This window comes from Macrobrachium rosenbergii, chromosome 52 (genome assembly GCF_040412425.1).
Source record: "Macrobrachium rosenbergii isolate ZJJX-2024 chromosome 52, ASM4041242v1, whole genome shotgun sequence".
Lineage (NCBI taxonomy): Eukaryota > Metazoa > Arthropoda > Malacostraca > Decapoda > Palaemonidae > Macrobrachium > Macrobrachium rosenbergii.
The window spans coordinates 22,088,632-22,112,921 of NC_089792.1; the positions used below are offsets into that span (position 1 = coordinate 22,088,632).

The 24,290-nt window shown below is 41.8% G+C and overlaps 1 protein-coding gene across 1 annotated transcript in view; it reads left to right on the forward strand.

Moving 5' to 3' along the window:
- Positions 1-4,200: 4,200 nt before the first annotated feature.
- The window catches only part of Tmlh (Trimethyllysine hydroxylase), a 33,803-nt gene continuing 13,713 nt past the window's right edge, over positions 4,201-24,290 (forward strand). Inside the window, exons 1-5 of the mRNA XM_067095966.1 lie at positions 4,201-4,522; positions 16,975-17,021; positions 17,354-17,569; positions 18,209-18,342; positions 18,862-18,954. Of these exons, the coding sequence (XP_066952067.1) occupies positions 4,446-4,522; positions 16,975-17,021; positions 17,354-17,569; positions 18,209-18,342; positions 18,862-18,954 (567 nt within the window). The 5' untranslated portion in view covers positions 4,201-4,445. The remainder of the gene's footprint in view (positions 4,523-16,974; positions 17,022-17,353; positions 17,570-18,208; positions 18,343-18,861; positions 18,955-24,290) is intronic.

Consider the following 24,290-nt stretch of genomic DNA (forward strand, 5'->3'; position numbering starts at 1 on the left):
GTAATCCAACCCCAGTTTATCAAACTCTTCAAAATAATATCTGTGATAGAGGCAGCATCCAACAAGTCCATCTGAGTGAAAGAAATGAAGCACTCCTGAATACAATTTGCTATTTCATCATAAAATCTAATAACTAATGCCAACTGCTCTGCCTTACTAACATCCTTGGCTTCATCAGCTTGAACAGAAAAGTAATGACATGACCTAACTTTTCTGCAATTTCTTCCTTCACCATACATGCAAGTGTGTCAATCATCTCATTCTGTATTGCAGAACAAGTGTATTTTTCATTTTTGGACCACTTTCTACTCTATGAGCTATAATAGGATCACGTTTAGCAGTGAATCTGAGAATCTTACGAACATTTCCTGGATTCAGTTCATCATCACCTTCTCTATGTCCTCTCCTCTCTGCGAAATGTCTTGTGTTACAGTCAACAGGATTATTTCACCTAATGTCTTTATGTAATGACGATTTTCACGAACTTTCTTCTGGTATGCCTCACTTATACACTGAGCAATTGATGTTTTATCAGCTTTATTTCGTTGATAGTCCGCCCATGCAATACAAGAAGTTTTGTGGCACTGTGAGGAAATGTGCTTTTCGATGGCACCATCTTTTCCATGTGCTTTCTTCCATCGTCTAAAGCCACTCTTTATGAATGCTTCATCTGCATTGCCATATGTTGGTGGAGCAAAGTGCCTGCATGCAAAACAGAACATTGCATCTCGTTCTTTAGAATATTCAGCACATTCATATTTGTCGAACCAAGCCCCACAAAAGACCGAGCATGAGACTTTCCTTCACTATGCCTTGGATACTCTTTTAAGCGTACCTGAATAGGATTCTCAGAAGCAGATTGAGAAATGTCAGCTGGTGCAGAATCTTCCTTTTCTGTTTCTTTTTGTTGGATGATCATGAACTTGATCTTGCAGGATTGCCAATACTTTCACGATCACAGTCTCCTCTGACTTCTTAGCAGGTTTATCAGATTCAAGGTTTACTGTCAATGGTGCATCACATTCACTGCGTTTTTTAATTACAAATTTATCCATGATTGTCTATAGTACAATAAAATTATCTGTGATAGTAAGTTCTGAAAAAAAAAATTAAATTAAATAATCACACGTAATTCACAATTAACACAACACACCTGTCACCACAGAAAAATGTGATAAAATTTGCGGTTTTGCCGACTACCGACTGGAAGATGATGACAGCACGCACACACACACACTGTCACACACACACTGTCACACACACACACACACCCACACACACACACACCCACACACACATATATATATATATATGTGTGTGTGTGTGTGTGTGTGTGTGTGTGTGTGTATAACATGTATACAGTATAATAAATATATGCACATATAGGCCTACACTATCACTGCCAACATTCACGAATCACAAAAATTATGATACAATTAGACGATTTTTATTATTATAGGAAGTGTTTTCTATGTAAAAATAAAATGGGGTTAATTGTCACCGACTCACCAGCTACTTGTATTTTGGCCTATTTAGTTATTTTCTTTCAAATATGGCTAACGACAATATTTATATTTGGCTTTGTCAGATCTGTTTGTGAAAAAGGTTAACACTGGGTTGAAGGGTTAAAACTTGAGTTGGGATATAGACCTACATCATATAACAAAAAATTAGTGTACATTGTTTGCTACTTTACACCCGCCTGTCAGATTCTTCTCATTCTTTTCTAAGATTTCGTATAATTATTTTTTACTCTATTTTCGTATCCGCTTCTTATGTGAAACACCCACATACTGTACATAAAAATCGAATATCTCATAGCCACTAGTCTACTCCCACTTTGTATGAGACGAAATAATGAATACCACTTATGCTCAAATGCACTTATGCACAAATAATTATGCTTTAGACACTCAATAAGACACTAATCGGGTAAAAACTGACTTAACCGGCTCACAGTCTCACAGAAACAGACTACATGTACTGATCACATCATCACATCATACATGGACGTGAAACATACGCGTCTGATTCGCGTCACACACACACAAGCGGGCGAGGAGGACGGAGGTGTAAAAAAAATTCCAATAATTTTAATCTAGCAACGTTACCATTTTTTTTTTTTTGTGATTACGTCTAGTTATTGTGATAGGATGGGATATTTGAGTGTATATATAGTATACTGTATAATTTATAAGGTATAGGCCTATATTTATATTATATATTATATTATATTATTATATATGCCTAAACTAAGCTTATTTAGAATTAGGATATGGAAACAAAAACTGGGGGCCAAGCTGGGGCCAGCCAAAAAACTGGGGGCCATGGCCCCCAGCCCCCTAGAATCGCCACTGATTGTATTGCCAGGAGCTGGTGAAGGTAGAACCTCTAAGAAACATAAGTCTCACGAGGAAGCCAATTGTATTTTCATGAAATTGTTAAAGTTTGGATATTAGCCCAATATATCTTAGCTAGAAGTTGTAAATCAAGGAGAAAGGAAAATTTCGTGCGCATGCGCTGCAGTTCGGGAAGAAGTCAAAGATATCTCAAATTAATTCTGGACGACATCCATTAGAATAAATTTTGTGTATCGAAAGTAAAGATTAGAAACCTGAGAATTTTTTGTTTTTATGTGACAGTCAAGTGCACGTAACTATCTATCTATCTGTCTACCTACCTATATACTGCATATATAAAAGCTAGCTCATTATTGCTTTGATTTTGCCTTTCGAATTGGTGAAAAAAATCTTATTTAATTGATGAATTAGGTATCAGTCAGAAGTTAGTTGCACTCATGGCATATTTTGTACTTGGTATGAAATTCATCCAGTAGTCTCGTAACTGAGAAAAACATGGAAAAGTAATGTGAAAAAAAATTAATAACACTGAGATTTTACGGTCTAGAAGAGACCCGAACGGGAAGAAAAAATCCCCACGTCACGAGTCAGTCTGAGTTATGCCAGTGGAATGGCACTCATGTCTTTCCTGTGCTACCACTGCCACACATCTTCCTATGGAAAAATGCAGCCTCGGAAAGTCTTACTAATAATGCCTTGCAATCCACTGGCTTAACTTAGTCCATAGAAGTGACTGGGAAAAGCCACACGCAGTTATCCAGATTAACGACTTTACTCAGAAACATCCTTGAAACCGAACAAACTGGGGAAATTTTAACATAGTCCCTGCCCTGTCTTGTATTGGTCTTATATTCTTGTCTTTTCTTGAAGCTTATAGTTATATATATATATATATATATATATATATATATATATATATATATATATATATATATATATATATATATCCTATAGAGTGTGTGTGTAAGTGCTTCAGCAAGGAAATGAGTGCAGGTAAGATATAGCTTGTGGTCGCTGTGTGTAAGGGGTCTGATACACTAGAGACGAGCTTTTTGTGTAGGTTTATGAAGTGGCCAGTGATCTGGAAATCTGCTGTACTGGGATTTTACTTGAGATTCAACAACTAAAGTAAGGATGCTGCAGTGACAGTTAACTCTTTTTTTTTTCCAAGGCTGACCCTTCATGTTAAGGGAAACGGTATAATGTTGAATACTCATATAGCCTATATATATATATATATATATATATATATATATATATATATATATATATATATATATATATATATATACATACATATATATATACATACACACACACACACACACACATATATATATATATATATATATATATATATATATATATATATATATATATATATATATATATATATATATATATATACATACATACATACACACACACACACACACACACATATATATATATATATATATATATATATATATATATATATATATATATATATATATATATATATATATATTTGTAGTCGTCAGTTGGTAACGGTTACGCAATGTTTATAGTTTCTCCATCTATCTTATCTTCGTCACAATCCACGATCATAATAGTTATAAGAACAGCAAAACATATGTTTCGTGAGATAAATGTAAGGGAGTTTAGTAACAATTGTAATTGTGGTTTATCATGAAAGTTAAAAGAAAAAAAAAGCGAAAACGAGGATGAATGATAGGCCTACATCCCGAGGTCAAGGGTTTGTTATTCGATTGACCTTGAATTGTATTATCCAGTGTTGTCCGAAATTAAATAAAACAATTGGAATTTGTCACAAAAGCTAAATAGCATTCACATTCACACCGACAAATTAACAAGCAAGAGCAGAGAGAAACCGAGAACTATCTATTTTTTGTTTACAAATATAAAAGTGGGACGAGTCTCGAGAGACCAGTCACCCCGTGACCCCAGTCACACTGAGAGTAGTCCCAGACCAAGGCCCACCCAACAGTGGGATCCCGCAGAGCGAGTTGCTTAGTACGTGTCTACACGCTTGTACGAATCACAGCCTCGGTAGATTGTACTGGTGTCAAGATTGCTGAACAAATGGAAAGACCAGCTTTGTCCTTTATTACATTTGCCTTGAGAAGATCTACTGGGCTTTTGCCTCCATTATGCAGCAGGTTAGTTTATCAATAAAGTCTCTTATAGGATGAAAATACAATGGTGAATGTGAGAGAAGCCGTTCGTCACGTAGGTCGCTATCGTCGGTACACCAGTTGGGTTACCAAGTTTCAGATTTGTTGACGTGCTTTACTCGATGTCACAAGCATAGTTTGAAGCATTAATAAATGCACTAACGTACAGTTACTAGCGAGGTTTGAAACATCAGTAAATGCACTTTTATAATGCACTTGACAGATGCATAAGTTTCATTCTTCTCGACAACCTGTTGTTGTGAAGCTAAGGACTGCTTGTACCCTAGTTACCGATTTTTGTTTTATTATATTTGGGATTTATGTTATGTTAAGAGAAAACTGTTTTATTAAAAGCTGAGTGTTTCCTGCCACGCACAAAACTTGCCAATTGAGAATAGAAATATATTAATGGTGTACTTTGGGGAAGCCCTTCACTATCAGTTTAGAAGCAAGCTATGAGTACATTGCCTCTTCAGTAGCCTATGTGAATTTTTAGAGTGGGATAAGAAAGCACTTACCCTGTTTCGCGCGGTTGTTAAACCTGACAGAATGACACTACGAAACGAACTTTTTTGAGGACAGTGAGAATGAAAAATCAATTTTTGGGTAGGCTAGCCAAATACGAGCTACCTAACATATTGCTCGGGGCTAGAGACATGCACAGTACTACTGTTTCCTGATTAGCCTCTCTCTATTATTTTATAAGTTGCCAATACACGCTATAGAATTGTAACCTACATTTTTTAAAAGTTATTCATTCTCGTTATTTTGAACCCCATAGACACTATGCGCAAATGATAAATAAAAAATTAATAAAATTACAACTTACAAGGTAAGAATACACCCCCCCCTCTCCATAGTTAACACGGCAAATTTGTAACCAGTAAACACCCCTAGGTTAAGTTATACAGTATAGGTATTTTAAGGTTCTTTTGGTGCCCTATCATTTCCTAGTTATATTTGCATGAAAAACCTAAAATGGTTTTTTGCGCAAAAGTGGCTGGCTGGAGTCTTATTGGCAACTTATAAAATTTTACCAGCCTCCCAACCTTATCTGTAATGGTGTAATCTACAAACATTTATTAGAGCACATTTCAAAGAACTAGGTTGTTAAACTATAATATATATATATATATATATATATATATATATATATATATATATATATATATATATATATATATATATATATATATATATATATATATATATACAGTATATATACATATATATATATATATACACACACATATATATATATATATTATATTATTTTTTTGTATATATCATATGTTGAATGGTTAATTCAAATTAGTTGCTACCAGTTGGGGGTAATTCTAAGTATTACCTCCATGCCTGTTTTTACCTTGGAAACTGGTTTTTCTGCACTTTTAGGGCTTCTGATACTGGCGGTGCTTTTGTTTGTTGTCGGCCAAATGTAATGTTCCTTCGGCGTGTTTAGTACTGGCCCCTGGGGCGGTGGTACCCATACGTTAACAAGTTATTGCACTTGCTGGACGGGATATGAACCGTTCCAAACAGTCGTCCCCGTGCTCTGTCTTGTGAAGATCGCATATGGAAACCCCTTGTTGGAGGGACTTCAGGGGTTAATTACATTCATGCAACAAGAATTAAAGGTAAATCCATAATTAGCAACCAAAAAACTGTAGAAAAAGTCAAGTTAGAAGGAAAACGCCACCGCAAAGCTACTAATTAGATCTACAATTCAAATTAATTGCTACCAGTTGGGTAACTGGTGGGTCGGGAAGTCGCGTGAAACTTACTGATATGCTAGGCAGCAGCCTGCCCAAGAAAAACCTCAGGTGCAGAAGTACGTAAGTTCCAACTTTTATGAACCATGCGATTTCAGTTGGTAGGCCATGGTCTTTCATTTGAGAGACATTAATCCTGATGTGAGTCAAATATATAATGTATATATGTGTGTGTGTATTTATGTTTGTTTGTTCATTCCTACACACATACAAACCTTTGTTCTTTACATAGGGATTTAGCTTGCAAACACAAGCTGGAATGGCCGTTTAACTTTCATACAAGGTCATTGACTATTTACAGGTAGGTGGAAGCCTGCCCACTTGTCAGCATGCATACCACTTTTCTTTCAGTTGCCATTGTATACTGATGTGTCTGTGGATTCTCTGCCTGACTTGCCATTTTTGCCTTCTTTCCTTTTTTGCATGTTTGCTCTGTTGAGAAATGCACTGTGTTTGTTGAGTTGTCTGTATCATTATGCTGCAAACCCCTCAATCACTTAAGCCTTCTAATGCTTCACAGAGGTAGCCTCAGGTCTTTAGGCACTGTCCAGGGAGGGATAGGCCTTGTAATAGAGTTGTCTCCTCTACTGAGGTAGGTCCACATACTCTGCAGGAGGCACAAGTGTAGTTAATATTACTAGCCCATGTCTGGACAGTGGGAGAAGTTTGCCAGGAAGAAGAGATAGAAGAATGTCTCCCTGGCATCATCGAACTGCGATACTCAGCCAGTGACCCTGAAAGCCCTCATTGATGCTTTCCTTCCACCTGCCAAACTCCACCCACTGTTACTGCTCCGAAGGGAGTAGTCCCCCCCACTGACTCATACTGTTTGATCTGTAGGGTGTTTCCAAGGAGGGAAAGATGTCTAGCACATTTTCTCATCTGGAGCCTCTCTTTGTTCTGAGGGAGAGTTGTCCTCATGAGGACGCTCTTTATTGTAGCAAAGGGAAGAGCTTCCGCCTAACCCGACTTCCGTCACATTAATACTGTAGGATGAGGCGCTCAGAGATTTTTGGCCCTTCCTTAGCATCTCTGGAGAGCCTAGTGTATCATCCTTTATAGACCACCTGAAGTGATGAAGGGATATCCTGTGACTGCATCTACCGTGCCCATGACCTTGACAGTCACAGTCTTCACTGACTCTGGGACCGCCCCCACCTTGTTGGTTACTCACTCCCACTTCATTGGTGACTAGGAGATTCTCGCAATCACTCGCATTTGCTAATTTTTTGTTATTAGTTCTGATGTAGTTAATATTGAAGTTGTATAACAGGAGTAGTATCTACTGCGATCCTCATAATGTAGGTGGTTCATAGTTACTACATGAATTCTAAAGGTCAAGCAAGTTATATTTTGATTTGAAAAGGATTTCTTACCTGTACATTACCTTTATAAAAAAAATTATGTCCTTACAAAACTATAAACATTTTGTTAATAGTACTCAATCACATTTTATTTCATTGTAAAACCTGGAAAATTCAAAGCAAGAAAACACACATATATAAGGCCAAATCAGAAAAATATTTACAGGACCTCTTTAAAAACTATTTTCAGTTACAGCATGGTCTCCAATTTTCCTTTGCTGCGAGTTCTCAAAAACCAGAACGTGAAATGATTCAAATGAACAAACGCGTTAGCAGGTGACATACAACTGGCCGTGTGTGATGATGTTTGTCCTTGAGCCTTGTTGATGATCAAGGCATAAGCTAACTTCACTGGAAATTGTCTGTGGCAAAGGTTGAATGGCATATCGACGTCGTCTTTAGTATAGAGAGGACTTGGCATCTCAGGCCTGAGTGTCAACAACTCTGTTAATACTGGCTCAACCAAGAAAGAGGTGTCCCAGAGCACGATAACTGTCTGGCTTCATGAGACAATCAAGTAGGCATACTCTGCATCTGATGAGGTCGACATAATTATGATTGGGGCGAGAGCTCACAAGGTTAGGGGTTTAGTCCGTCCCTCATGTTCCGGAAGAACCTGTCGGTTCTACGGGTGTTACTGCTGGTGATCCCAACAAACAACATTCACGTCTTTTTACCTTTGGGACATTGCTTACAGGTCCTTGGACGTGTTTCCCTTGGGTCCTGTGGTGACTGCTCAACAAGTTGTGTCGCTCAGCTGGCTCCTCTAGAGGGACAGGTAGCATCTCTCCTAAGGTGTACAATAAGCGAGAAGGAATGTGTGTGAGTGACTGGCTTCCTCCTTTTTCTCTTTTTACCTTTCTCATAGGACAAAGAGGCAGGTAGTGAGCTGTCACATGCGGGATGGATGTGTCATGCAGGTGAATCTAGACAACTGATTATCTAGTCTATAGTCTATTGCAGATTGTTAGATGCAAGTCCTCCCCCTCTCTCTAGCAAGGGGAGAGATGGGTTGATAATAAAACAAACCTGTTGGTTTTTATTAGCCTTTTATTGTCTTTGACATTATGGGTTCATCCAAGCCTTTTACTGAAATAATGATGCAAACCCATTAATTCACACCCAGAAGTCTGATAGTTGAACATCCCATATGTTCAACATGTTAGAGGTAAGGACTCCTTCCTCAGGTCTTCAAGACCAGGAAGAGATTCCGAGGTGGGTGGAACTTCCAGTCTGTTCAGAGATTTACCCAAACTCTACCCTCCAATGGGTAAGTCTCCTATGTAAATATTGAAGGTGTGTTTTGTTCATGAAACTTACCTGTCAGATATATATATAGCTGTATTCTCTGTTAGTCCGACAGAATTTCAAAACTTACGACACACGCAGTGGGAGATCAGGTGGTTAGTACCCATTCCCGCCGCTGGGAGGCGGTATCAGGAACCATTCCCATTTTCTATTCAGATTTTCTCTGTCGCCAGTACTGTCAACACTTGTTTTCAGTACCTCCGTCTTGGATTTCGGATAAAACTTGATTGTCACTTGAGTATTGGTTTGATTTTTGGTTTTTGACTTGGACTTGTGGCTAGGCATACGCTATTGTGGATTGTTTTGGATTTGGCTTTGTTTTTTCCTGGGAGTAAGATGTCTGAATCTAGTTCTTCTAGTTATCGAGTTTGCCGTGTGCAAGACTGTAAAGTGAGGCTACCGAAAATTTGGTAGATCCTCACACTGTATGCTCGGGTTGTAGAGGACATGTTTGTTTGTTGAATGACCGATGCAAGGAGTGTGAATCTTTGTCTGATGCTAGTTGGAGGACTTATGATTCTTATGTGAGAAAGCTAGAGCGAGATAGGCTCAGGAGGTCTTCCTCCAGAAGTGGTAGGAGTCAGGGTAGTGTGCTTTCACCTGTTAACCCTCCTGTAGACGTAGCTCTTCCTAACCCTGTGGTGTTGCCCCTAACCCTGGGGTTGTGTCTGCGGATGGTGATGCCTGGCCATTATTATGTCTTCCATTCGTACCTTGGAAGCTAATATGCTCGCTCTTCAAAGTGCTGTGAAGTGCAGTGATAGTGTCCGTCCCCTAGTGTTGTGGAGGGGTCAGATCGGCCGTATAACGCCTCTAGGTCTGAGACCTCTGTCGGACTCCCAGGACTCAGGGAGTGGGCAAGTCGAAAGCCGCAAGAGGGTTACGCGGACCCCCCCACCGATCTGGCGTCCCCGGCATGTCCTGATGACGCTTCCCAGGCTGCCAAGGATCGTGCGGGCACGAATCCTTGGCGATTGCTTCTCTTCCCCGATTCCTCCTCCCCGCGTCGGGAATGGAAATCTCGGGATTCTCGCCCTTTGAAGAGAAGCTTCAAAGAAGGGGCGCTTCACGCCCTTTTTCTCGTGACGCTCTTGGCTCTTCTCCGGAGGATTTTGACGCCATCCCACCGCAGAAGAGACCAGGACGTCATCGGACGATGACGCTTTTGAGCGCTCCGCTCGCTCCAGAAAGAAGGCTGTTGCTTCCCCTGTGAGAAGCAAGAAGAGGCGTCCTCGCCCTCTTCTTCTCATAGGATCAGTCCTTCTCCTGAAGTAGAATCTTCTCCCTACTCGTAAGCTGCTCCTTGGCATGCAGGAGCAATTGGCTTTAATGGCCCAGAAGGAGACCGATGCGTCGTGGTAAATCGAAAGGATTCGACTGCCGATCAAGAGGTCTAAACCTTCCCTCTCCTTCTCCTCGTTCGTCGTCGTCTCATGCTTCTGCCGCCGCTAGAAGTCCTGTTGCTCAGCGTTTTACTGGTCTTGGCAGGGATCGCAATTTCCCGCTTTCTGATCGCTTCACGCTGCCAGGCTTGACGCCGCCACGCTCTGACGACCCTCTTGTTTCTCGTCATGACGCTTCTCATGCTGCCAAGCGTGGCCTTCTCATGCTGCTAAGCGTGGCGCTTCTCATGCTGCTAAGCGTGGCGCTTCTCATGCTGCTCGGCAGGACGCCTCCTTGCTGCTCGACATGGCGCCTCCTTGCTGCTCGTCATGACGCCTCCTGGCTGCTCGTCAGGACGCCTCCCTTGCAGTTCCGCCAAGACGCCTCCTTGCTGCTCGGCACGACGCCTTTCTTGCTGCGAGGCATGACGCCTCCCTGCTGCTCGCACTCACCAGGACTCTCGTCGGATCGGTCGTCAAGAAGCTCATCGGGATTCTCGTCAGGAAGGGGGAACTCCGGCTGCGTCGAGACTCTCATTTTGATTCTTCTGCTCGTGACTTTCGGACTCCTCTCGGACTTCTTCCAAGCAGAAGTCCCTTTTGCATGTTGGTCTGCAAGGACTTCGTCCTTCCGGTTCTTCTCCTGCCCTTCCGTTGCTCCTGTGGAAGAAGGAGAGCTTTCTTGCGCTCGGATCCTGCAGTTGAGGATCAGACATCTTCTTCTTCAGCTTCTGCAGACTACCAAGTCTTAACTAGGCTGCTGAAAGACTTGTTTGGGGACAAGTTTCAACCCTCTGCTCCTCGCCTCCCCTGCAGCTTACCTCGTCTAAGTCACAAAAGTCTTCTGGTTTTGTGAAGATGGCTACGTCTCTCTCTCTCGAAGAGGGCCTTTAGCAAGGTTCAAGAGTGGATGGACTCCAGGAAGGCTCAGTGCAAGACTTCTTTCGCCCTACCTCCATCAAGATTGAGTGGAAAAGCAGGAATTTGGTATGAGACAGGAGAGGAGGTTGGTTGGAGAGTTCCTTCCTCTTCCCAAGGGGATTTTGCCAGCCTTGTGGACGCTCCCAGAAGGTCTCTCCTTTCTTCAGCTAAGGTGTCCTGGTCTTTATCTGAGATTGATCACCATCTGAAAGGCCTTTTCAGGTCCTTAGAAGTTTTTAACTTTTTGGACTGGTGCCTGGGAGTCTTGGATTTGCAGGCTCGTAGCCCTGACTCCATTAGCCTGGGAGACTTGTTTAGTGTCCTATCCTGTATGGACAAGGCGGTTAGGGATGGCTCCGAAGAACTGGCTGCCCATTTCTGTGCGGGCCTTTTAAAGAAGAGAGCCATTTACTGCAACTTCACGGCAAGTCGGTCTCTCCTACTCAGAAGGCAGAATTGTTGTTCGCTCCGCTTTCTAGCCATCTTTTCCCCCAACCCTTAGTCAAGGATATGGCCTCCACATTGCAAGAGAAGGCTACTCAGGACCTCCTGGCCCAGTCTTCTAGACGTCCTGCAGCCCCTTCGACTTCTTCCCTTGGACAGACTTCCAAGATTCAGAAGCCCTTTCGTGGAAGATCTTCCTCTAGATCGTCCTTTCGAGGCAGAGGTCCCTCAAGAGGTAGAGCCCTTCTAAGACCAGGGGCAAGAAATGACTCCTTAAACCTTCAGACACCGGTAGGAGCCAGGCTCCTTTCTTTTGCAAAAGCCTGGAGAGAGAGAGGACGGACAGCTGGTCCCTCAAGTCATCGAAAAGGGATACAAGATCCCATTCCTCGTATTGCCTCCATTGACTCGATTCCCATAGATCTGTCGCCATCCTATCATCAGGAGAAACAGCAAATTCTCTTCAACCTGCTCGATCAAATGCTCGAGAAGAGAGCTGTGGAGCAAGTCTCAGATTTACAATCCCCGGCTTTACAACAGGCTGTTTCTGGTTCCGAAGCAGTCAGGGGTTGGAGACCAGTTCTGGACGTCAACAAGTTGAACCATTTCGTTCTGAAGGAAAAGTTCAAGATGGAGACGTCCCAGTCGGTCATGGGAGCCCTAAGACCAGGCGACTGGATGGTTTCTCTCGATCTCCAGGACGCCTATTTTCACGTTCCTATACATCCTCTATCGAGGAAATACCTGAGATTTGTCCTGCGGGGACAGGTATTCCAGTTCAGGCCCTTTTTGCTTCGGGCTCAGCACAGCTCCTATGGTTTTCACGATCTTGATGAGGAATGTTGCAAGATGGCTTCATCCTTGGAGGAATAAGAATCTCCCTTTATTTGGACGATTGGCTCATTCGAGCCTCGTCAATGACAAGGTGTCTGGAGGATCTTCACACGACTTTGACCTTGACGAAGTCCTGGGACTTCTGGTGAATTTCGAAAAGTCCCATCTGACCCCGACTCAGTCCATCGTTTATCTGGGGATTCAGATGGATTCAGTGGCTTTTCGAGCATTTCCGTCTCAAGAAAGACAACTTCAGTGTTTAGAAAAAGTTTCAGCCTTCCTGAGGAAAGAAACATGCTCGGTGAGGGAATGGATGAGTCTGCTGGGGACCATTTCATCACTGGAGAAGTTTGTTTCCCTGGGGAGACTGCACCTCAGACCGCTTCAATTCTTCCTTGCAGAGAACTGGCACGACAAGGAGAATCTGGAAGCTTCTCTGAGTATCTCGCCAAGGTAAAGAATCACCTTCGGTGGTGGCTCGATCCTTCGAAGTTGGCAGAAGGCCTTTCTCTTCAACTTCAGAACCCGACCTAGTGTTGTTTTCCGGCCAGCGTCCATTTCGGGTGGGGGAGCAACACTGGGGAGGGAAGAAGTGTCGGGCACCTGGAGAGGGGAACAGGTGTCCTGGCACATAAACCTCAAAGAATTGGGGCGATTCAGTTGGCCCTTCTTTTCTTCGAGGAGCGAGTCTCGAACCGAGTTGTCCAGATCAACTCGGACAACACCACGGCCCTTTCATACCTCAAGAAACAGGGGAACTCACTCTCGGTCCCTGTTCGCCTTAGCAAAGGACATTCTTCTGTGGGCACAGGCCCGAAATATTACGATCCTCACGAGGTTTGTTGCAGGCGTAGAACGTCCGTGCGGATCTTCTAAGTCGGCAGCGACAACTGCTCCCGACCGAATGGATCCTACACCAAGAGGTGTGTCAAGGACTGTGGAAGCTTTGGGGACGTCCCTTGGTAGATCTCTTCGCAACCTCAAGACGAAGAGACTTCCTCTTTACTGCTCCCCTGTTCTCGACCCAGGAGCTCTCTCAGTGGACGCTCTTCTTTGGGATTGGTCGGGGATGGACGTGTATGCCTTTCCTCCGTATAAAATCATCGGAGAAGTCATCAGAAAGTTTCTGCGTCGTCGGAAGGGACGAGGATGACGTTGATCGCCCCATTTTTGGCCTTCGAGGGAATGGTTCACAGAGGTCATGTCCTTCCTAGTAGACTTTCCGAGATCTCTGCCCATGAGAGTCGATCTACTCAGACAACCCCACTTCGAGAGGTACCACAAAAACCTCCCGCTCTGTGTCTGACTGCATTCAGACTATCGGAAGCTGGCCAGAGCGAGGTTTTTCTAGACCAGTGGCGAAAGCTATTGCCAGGGCGAGAAGACTCTCTTCCAGCAATTTGTACCAATCAAGTGGACCGTATTTAGGAGATGGTGTAGAAAGAAGGGCATTTCCTCCACCACGACCTCTGTGAGCCAGATAGCAGACTTCCTCTTATTTCTGAGGAGTGATGTGAAACTTGCAGTCTCGACTATAAAGGGGTATAGAAGCATGCTTTCATCTGTTTTTAGGCATAGAGACTTGGATCTGTCTAACAACAGAGACCTTCACGATCTCTTCAGATCCTTTTGAAACCTCGAAGGTGCCTCGCCTAAGGACTCCTTCTTGGAATTTGGATGTTGTGCTTGGTTCCTCATGTCCAGTTCGTTTGAGCCTCTTCGTTCTGTCATTGAGGAACATTACTAGAAGACTATTTTTCTAACTGCTCTGGCAACGGCAAAGAGGGTTAGTGAACTGCAAGCCTTTAGTAGGCATGTAGGCTTTAAAGGGCATAACGCGGTTTGTTCCTTAAGCCCTTCCTTTTAGCTTGAAAAATGAAAGCCCGTCTAACCCTTGGCCCAAGAGTTTCGAAATCAAGGGTATGGCTGAAATCATTATTCAAGAGCCAGAGAGTCCTTTGCCCTGTTAGGGCTCTCAAAGTCTACTTAGACAAGACGAAGGAAAGTCGAGGTCCCTCAGATAGTTTATGGTGTTCGTAAAGAGACCGGACTTACCTATGTCAAAGAATGCTCTGGCTTTCTTTTTCTGAGAGATACGATTAAAGAAGCCCATTCATCCTGTCAAGACTCTGATTTGAAACTTCTGAAAGTCAATGCTCACGAGGTGAGGGCGGTTCTGCGACCTCAGTGGCTTTTCAGAAAAATATGTCACTCAGCAACATTCTGGGTGCCACATTTTGGCGGAGCAACTCTGTGTTAAGCTTCACACTACCTGAGAGATGTGAAGACGACATATGAGAACTGCTTCTCGCTAGGACCATACGTTTCCGCAGATACTTTCCTGGGGGCAGGGATGACACTCATCCTATCCTATAGAAAATGGTTGGATAGTGTTTTTATGGTTGTTGGGTCGACTGCCTGTGGCGGACTTCCCAATCGTTAGCTTTAGTTAATCTTATCCTAACTTAGTTAGGCTTGGTCAGGTGGTTGGTTTTGTTCGTTTGCCCTCATTGTATGGTCAATATGGTCTTGTCACACTGTGGTCACGTCCCGTTGACAGATCATCTAGAACTCACCAGCTATACAGGTCACACCCTTGCTGGAGACTCTAGTTAAGCAGAAGCGGACTTGGGTGACAGTAATCACGAAGTCAGCTATGCTAACAGGTAAGGAACCAAAATATCTTTCACCTACTTGTAGTGTGTTTTTCCAAATCCTATTCTGTCTGTACCCACCTCCAATGGTGGTATTCAGCTATATATATATCTGACAGGTAAGTTTCATGAACAAAATGATATTTTAATGATAAAATAAAGTTTGTTCATACTTACCTGGCAGATATATATATTCATAGTGCCCGCCCACCTCCCTCAGGAGACAGTGGCACTAGAAAATCTGAATAGAAAATGGGAATGGTTCTGATACCCGCCTCCCAGCGGCGGGAATGGGTACTAACCACCTGATCTCCCACTGCGTGTGTCGTAAGTTTTGAAATTCTGTCGGACTAACAGAGAATACAGCTATATATATATCTGCCAGGTAAGTATGAACAAACTTTATTTTATCATTAAAATATCATATTTGTGTAGGAACAAATAGCAAATTTTAAAGTAATACGTATGTATTTTTCCTAACATACAAGCCTGAAAGATTTTACATTTACAGCCCACCTCAGCCACCCCTCATTTTGGTACCTGGGCCGAAAGGCAAAGTGGAGTGCTGACCAAGGAGTGGGCTGGGCTTCCCCCTGCCATCACAAGCTAAATCCTATGTAAATACCTTCATGTTTGTATGTTAGGAAAAATATAAATAATTTTAAAATTTGCTAATTTTTTTTCAAACATACAAACCTGAAGGTCTTTACATTTACTACCTACCTCAGCCACCCCTCATTCTGGTACCTGGACCAAAGGGCAAAGTGGAGTGCAGACCGACAAGTGGGCGGGGTTTCCCTCTACCGTCAGTAGTTAACAACCTTGTTTGAAAATTAAACAGCTGTTCCGGCTCATGTTCACAAGCTAAATCCCTGTGTAAAGACCTTCATATTTGTATGTTAGGAAAAATACAGATTACTGTAAAATTTGCTATACAATATTTCATACAAGTATTACTTCAGGTGTTATAAAAAAAAAAGATTGCTCCCAAGTAGTAGTAATGTACAACATAGCAAAATTAAAGGATTTTGACAAAGGAAAAATCTATTTCTGGAGAGGGGCCCGTGTCACCCGGTGAAATAGTCCATTCAGCACTTATTTCTAGGTAATTCCGTTGCTAGATACCAGAGAAAGCTAAATGAAATGCTGGAGTTACTACCCCAGAGCGAGCTCCACTAGATGGAGTCGTGTATGGAAAAGGGTGAACTAAAAACACGGAACCTTATCCTATAGAGATTCCCAATGTCAAAAGTCCCAACGAGAGAGGTGCCGATACAAGCCCATGCCCCTACTTGGGGACTGTATACAAGGCAACACTAGCCGCATTCCATGTTAGCACCCACCTCACTAGAATGAAGTTTATCAAGGGAGGAGAGAATGAAAAACAGGGTGGGTCACCGGGTGACACAGGCCCCTCTCCAGAAATAGATTTTCCTTTGTCAAAATCCTTTTTCTGGATCGAGTCCCGTGTCACCCGATGAAATAGTCAGAGAAATAAACATCATTCTTATGCTATTAAAAATAGTAACAGAAATAAACATCATTCTTATGCTATTAAAGACTTAAATAGAAACGTTGAAAACTAGGAGAATTCTACCCTGAACATAAGTAAGGTCCTCTAAGTTCATGTAATGAAAATAATGTAAGTGGTCACCATCTAAGATCATGAGCTTAGAATAGCACCTGAATAGGCTTGTATTAAGAAAATACTTCCTGCCTAATAGCAGACCCAATGACATTACAATTACTATATTCCAGAACACTTAATTCTCGGTGGTATTGTGCTTCGGTTCCACGGCCTATTGGTAAGTTAAACATCAATTTAGTCTTTACCTGTCATGAGACATCAATTTAGTCTTTACCAGTTATGACCAAGCATAGCTTATTTTTAGCAGTTTTTATGGCTCCATTGGTCTGTAAGAATTAATCTTAGGTATTGCATGCTATAGAGGGTTATATTTGTAGTTGTCATATTTTTTTTAGATTTTGTACAGTAATATGATGTATGAACTTCATTTTCAGTGTTTGCTTTCACAGAACACTACAGTATATCTTAAATGTAAATTCTTTTATTTGTGTATAACACTTGAAAAGAGATACAGTACTGCCCAAATTTTTTTATTTTTCTATTCTGCAGTTGCTGAGGCTATAGATGCAGTCACACGACTGGAGCTGCATGTGAATCGCTGGCCGCACACTCTTGGTGTATCTTACCTGTGGTTACGAGATCATTGCCGGTGTCCTGAATGTTATAATTACATAACTAATCAGAGAAAATTAGATATGCAGAAAATTCCCTTAAATATACGCCCAGCATCTGTAAAGGCCACTCGTGAAGCCCTTGAAATTCAGTGTAAGTACTACATTTTTTACTGGATTTGCAAAATATACTGTTTTTATTGTTAAGAATAAATCCACCTATTGGATCTCTTGGGCACATGTAAAAAGTGAGGTAACTTCAGGCGTTCCCATGTACAGTATATGCTAAAATTGGTTCTGAGCCATAATGTATGCGTAAATTCACATATATCAGTGAACCCCATGTATTAAACATTTTCATAATAAATACATTTAAATATACTGTAATTGAATTTTGAATAAAGTATTTAGTTTAATGTGCTGAGGTTGTTTATAAGCATATTTAGTGTTTATAGTTATAAGGTATTGTCAAGGTAAGGTCAGGAAGGGTACCGAGTTGCCCTCGAAGACCTGTAGGTTTTCTTTTACTTGCTCTTACCTGGATTTTGCCCTTATCCGACAGGGCCTTGGCTCTGTTAATCCAGATAATGAAGGGATTACTTTAATAACAGTATGCCATAATCTCAACTTTATTGATGTAAAATATTAGTAGTCTCATTATGGATTCTTGATCTCACGCCTATTTACGTTTAAACATCTTACCTGAGGGGAGGGAGCAGGGTTTTTTTTTACTTGAAGCTGTGTGTGTCAACCAAACTTTGAATATAGCTCCATTTTCTACTTTTCAATCCAGGGCCTGACGGACACAAGTCTAAGTATGAATATAAATTCTTATGGCAAAACACCTATGAAGGTCGACAAACTTCTCGTAAAAGGTCTCAGCGCCTTTGGAATGCTAACACATTTCCAAAAGAAAATCTAACTACAGTAAGTGTAACAAATACTTTTATTTTTGATGTTGCACATACATGCTGGTGTGCAGTGAAGGATGAACTAATGAGTAGATCACAAGTGAGGTTGTTAACTTAATTTGGTAAAAAAAAAAAAGCTAATTTTTGCAGTGTACTGTATTAATTTATTCTGGTAAAAGAGGTCATTCTTGTTGCTCATTTGGTAAGGTTTTTATAGCTGTTAATATATTAGCAAGTGTATAAAAAATATTTTTTGATAATAGAAATGCGAATTATATAAATTTATAGTGGATTTTATACCTTCATATGATCACTGGTTCTAATTTTAATGTATTCTATATAAGTAAGAGCACTTGATGGGTTTGAGGCTTATATTATAATTGATACCTGTTATATCAATAACAAAGCTATATTATTTTTCCCTTATTTCATTTCTAGGCTGAATAGGCTTATCATATGCTTTATTTTAAATACTCTTTGCAAGGATGTCCATCAACAGCCTTCTATCTGAATGTTCTTTCTTTTTATTTGAAAGGTTCCACTAATGGATATAAAGAATCCAGACAAGAATGGGTTAAAGTGTCTCATATCATCTATTGTAACCCATGGCTTTGGATGTATTTCAGGGGTAAGTCTTTGGAGTTTACTAAAATGTAGATTTCTGTTTAAGAACAACTTTTTATTTTAGTTTCTAGAATGTTGAGCAAAACTACTGAACAAAAATAAGCCAAATGGGCTTATTTTTTAATGAGAGGTTGAATTTAGGTAAGGCAATGTTGAAGTTGGACAGCTAAGCAATAGGAAACCAAAGGGAAGAGATGCAAAGTAAATTAGACAGCAGTGCAAATTGGCCAGGAGGATCAGTGTGATGCATTTTTTTATATCATCTGCCTTGAGCTGTGTAAGGTACACTTTGGATGGAACACCCATGTGGTTTTTTATTTTAACCACTGCACATGTATTCTCTGTCACCAGAGATTCTTCAAGTGAACTTATAATACAGCTCTTGCTTGTGCCTACAGTATACTGTACAGCAAATGTATTTGCCTTTGATGTAATACTTCATAGGTTATCAGGTACTTTTAGGAACCCATAGAGACAAGTCATTATTTTATAGAGCAGTATAGAAGTAGGAAGAACTTTCTCTGAGCTCAACAGAACAGTCAAAACAGTGTAAGAGAAAGAAGAGCATCAATGTCTTATGAAGGTGAAAAAGAGAATAGAGAAACACAAGAGCAGTGCTTGAGAATAAATTGATGATACTGTACAGCATTTGGTTCAATCATAATTGCAAAGGGAGATAAATTGGAAGTAATTGGTCTCCCAGAGTATTGCCATAATCAGTGATTGAAATATGGTACATTCTTTTTTAACTGTACAGCACTATAGAATGTGTTGGAGAGTAGAACTTTCGTATCTATTGAGACAACTTCACATATGTTAATGTAATAGATTTTTCAGCGTTTACATTTTACAATAAAGGTTACATGTAGTATTTAAATCAAGGACATTACTCAGGATTCCAAGTCTATCTTGATTCGGTAACTTAACAGTTCAGGTGAATTCTGTTAAAAGGTTTCCAGCATTTTGGTTAGTAGCATTTTGAACTCAATACCAACAAATGCATATTCTTCTTATCTTTTGGTACGGGACCTTACTATGAAGACTTGGTAGGTTGTTTTTCTTATGTTGGAATAAAAAGAGAATTCAACTCCCATATTGGCTAGTTATAAGCTTTGAGAAATAAGGAGGATCAAAAATAGGTTTATATCTCTTCTTTTGAAAATAGGTAATTATTAGTGAAATGTGTAACATACCTTGTGGGTCTGGTGTTTGTAGAGAAGTGTCACAGTGAAACCTGAAGAGTACTGAAGCGCTGAATGAGTGGTTGTGGATTATAATCTCGTTAATGGGCATTAGCAGTATAACTTTCAGTTGCACCTTGCCATAGAATAAGAACATTCAAATACTCCCTCACTCCAACTCAGAAGAGCTTGGATATTGAAGGAGTAAGGAATGTACTTGTGTAATTTCTCTCATGTAAAGAGAATGGGTTCTGTCACTTTGGTAATCCATAGAATTTGATCATAGTCAGGCACTTAACTTTCACATTTTATATATGACACTTACCAAGTAACTACATAGCTATAGTTTCTACTTTAAACGGCAGCTTAAGAATTGAAAATTCGTGGTAGCGCTCATTTGTTTTGGTGCAGGTAAGTGCCCCGCCCGCCTTAGGGGAAGAGTAGGTACAACGTAGCTAAAGAGCTCACATCATTTCTGCTGTTGATGACTGAACATCAGTCGTTTAGCAGCTGTGTTTTGTTAATCCAGGAGTAGTTTCACTGGATGGTTTAGTTGTCTATCGAAGGATTTGGTGAAGTATTCTTTCATTTGGTAGCCTCCAAGCTATATTTTCAAAGCTTAGCTTAGCCTTTTTTTTAATTTTTTGGACTATTATGTCAGACACGAGTGTGACCAGTAACCGGGATTGCAGCAAAGGCTGTAATACTAGGTTGACTTCATTTAAATATGACGAACATTGTTTGTTTTCACTGCTTTGGGCAAGTATGTTCCCCCGACTTGACTTGTGAGGAATGTAAGGATTGGGCCGTAAGTAAATGTTGGCCAATCATTTGGATAAATTAGAGAAAGCTAGGCTCAGGAAAGTGGCTGCCAGAGCCGAGGCTAGAGCTTCTGTGTTCTCTACCCCTAAACCAGCTTTTTCTACACCTTTGACTTGTTCCCTGATTCCTACTTCTCTTGTTCTCCCTACAACTCCATTACCTGGCTCCCTTCCCTCTGAACCTAGTGCCATCGCCAGTCTCGAAGCTTAAATGGATAAGAAATTCGACGCTTTAGTAAGTACTGTTGCTCAGATAGGAGCTTCTGTAAGAGTTCTTTTGGACAAAGCAAATGAAGATCATAGTGCAAGTGTCGGTGCAAGTGCTAGTGCCCGCACCTGGGTTAATGTTATGGAGGGGGTGGCCACTCGTCCCACTGATGCTCCTAGATGGAGGTCCCTGCCAAACTCCCCTGCACATGGGAGGAGGCAAACCCTAAATCCAAGACATACATTCCTGGCTTGCAGAGGGATCTTGCCCTTTGGGAGGTGGGGAGTGCAATGCTGCAGAAGGGTGCAGTATAGGTTGTGAACAATTGGTCTTCAGGCTTTTACAGCTGTCTGTTCTTGGTGGAGAAGGCAACAGGTGTTGAAAGCTGGTCATCGGCCTCTCTCCATTGAACTAGTTCGTTCATCAGACCCGGTTCAAGATGGAAACTGTTCACTCAGTGTTAGATTCCATCAGAGAGGGCAACTTCATGTTTTTGTTGGGCTTGAAGGATGCATATTTTCGAATACCCATCTTCTTGGAAGTACCGCAGCTTTACCCTTGGAGTGATGGAGGGACAGTCTTTCAGTTCAGGGCACTGTTTCAGGCTTTCAACCACCCCTCAAGTGTTCATGCTGGTGTCAGCTTTGCCCCTTTGCACAGGATGCGTCTTTTGATGCATCTCGATGATTGGCCAGTCCTAGCGAGCTCGTTGCCACAGTTGCTGCGGGGCAGAGACTGCCTCCTCGAATTTTGTCAAAACCTCGGTGTGGTGATAAATTTTGAGAAGTCAAGAGCTTATGCCCAAGCAGTTGGTACAGTACCTGGGCATGCTGATAGACATGGCAGCAGTGAGAGTTTTTCTGTCAGACTCTCGTGAGCAAGTTCAAGGAGGTAGTGCAGCAGTTCCGTCTCACGAGGAACAACCTGCTTGGCAGTGGCCAGTTGTTCTAGGTCACCTGTCATCATTGGAGAAGCTGGTCCTTCTTGGTCAGCTTCAGCTCCGCTCCCTTCAGTGGAGGTTGAAGGAGTTCTGGTCTCTGGCGAGAGACCCTTCTTTCCTTTCAGTGCATCTCTCAGAGGAAGTGAGACAGCATTTAAGTTGGTGGTTAGATGACAGTAACCTCACAGTAGAAGTGCCAATTGCCACTCCTCCCCCAGAGGTGTCTGTTCTCTGACACATCCAATGCCTGGTGGAGTGCACCTGTTAGTGTCAGGTGTGTGAAACCAGAATGACAAGCATCTCCACATCAATATCCTGGAATTGAAGGCAGCCTTCTTGGCACTTAAGGAATTTCAGGATCAATTGATGGGGTACTCCGTGGCATTGATGAGTGACAGCACCACGGTAGTGGCATATGTCATCAAGTAGGGGAGACTACTTTCACACCTGCTGCATCATTTAACAGTGCAGATACACGAATGGGTGGTGGACTTGCTCGGTAGAACTATTTGCCAGGTACATTATGGGAGCTCTGAGTATAGATCTGTATGCCACGTGGCACAGCAGAAAGCTTAACGTGTTCTATTCGTTAGTGCCTTTCCCATGGCCTGCAATTGAGGAGCGCCTTTCAGCATCACTGGGGCAATGTAGCTCCTTACACCTTTCCTTCATTGAGCTCGATTCATTGGTTGATCACTCTGAATCTCAGGTTGACCCTGGTAGTCCCCAAATGGCCACAAGTCGAGTGATGTCTGGACCTGCTAGCTCTGTTGTCTGAGGTCCTGAGAAAGATTCCTCCATGAAACAACCCTCTGTGTCGGCCACACGTCAAGAGTTATCACCGGGCAGTAGAAGCACTGGCACTTCATCTTTGGGGACTATCTAGTGTTTCCTGTGAGAAACAGGCTTTTCTCACTGTATAGTGAAGGAGATGTCTGGGTACCTTTGGAAATCCTCAGCAGCTGTACATTGGGAAATGCACCATCATCTGTAGTTGGTGTCGTCGACTGGGTATCTCTCCAGTCAGAGCAACTCTTCAGTAGGTAATGGACTTTCTCATCTTTCTTTGTCAAGAGAAGCTTCTTTCAGTTTCAGCCACTAAGGGCTACTAGGTCAGCCTTCAGCCAGGTCCTGAAATTGCAAGAATGAAAGGAGCAGATCTCTCTTCCTTGTAGGAGATCCCTGCTCCTGAGAAGCTTCAAACAATCTTGTCCCTTCCCCCCTCACCAGGAATAACCTGCATGGCAGTGGCAAGTTACTCTATGTCACCTGTCGTCAGCTGTACTAGTTGGTGTCGTTGATTGGGTATCTCTTCAGTTAGAGCAACTCTTCGGCAGGTAGTGGACTTTGTCTTTTTTCTTCAAGAAAAGCTTCTCTCAGTCTCGGCCATGAAGGTATATTAGTTGAGCCCTCGGCTAAGTCCTGAAACGGAAAGGAATAGATCACTCTTTCTTGTAGGAGACCTCGTTGCTTTTGAGAAGCTTAGAATGAAGTCTCTCACCCCCCCAAAACTCAGCTCCCCAAAGTTAGATGCAGTCGTCGTCCTTAGCAGTCTAACTCGTTGCCTGTATGCGTCCTTGAGAGAGTTGTCTGATGGGGATCTGACTCTAAAGACTGTTTTTAGTTTTCTGTGAAAGAAAACTGTTGTGCTGGCTTTGTCTGTCCATGCACACTTTTTCTGTCTGCCTGCAGATCTTAAAAACTACTGAGGTTAGAGGGCTGCAGATTGGTATGTTGATCATTCACCCTCCAATCATCAAACATACCAAATTGCAGCCCTCTAGCCTCAGTAATCTTTATTTTATTTAAGGTTAAAGTTAGCCATAATCGTGCTTCTGGCAATGATATAGGACAAGCCAACACTAGGCCATGGTTAAAGTTTCATGGGCATGGCTCAAAAACAGCATTATACTGAGACCATCGCTGTACAGAAAACTCAATTGCGCCGAAGTGCCGAAGAAACTTCGGCACATTTTTTACTTGTTTATTCTTGCCCTGGCTTTGGTAAAGAGAGTAGGTGAGTTTCATGGCCTTTCTTACGACGTTAAGCACTGTGGATAGGTAGCTGTCTTGATCAAATTTGTCCTGGATTTCTTGGGGGAAGACTCAGAACCCGTCAGTCCCTGATGCCAGGTTTGAATCCTTAATCCCCTCCCAAGTGGATTTTGTAACAGATGACAGAAGAAAAGC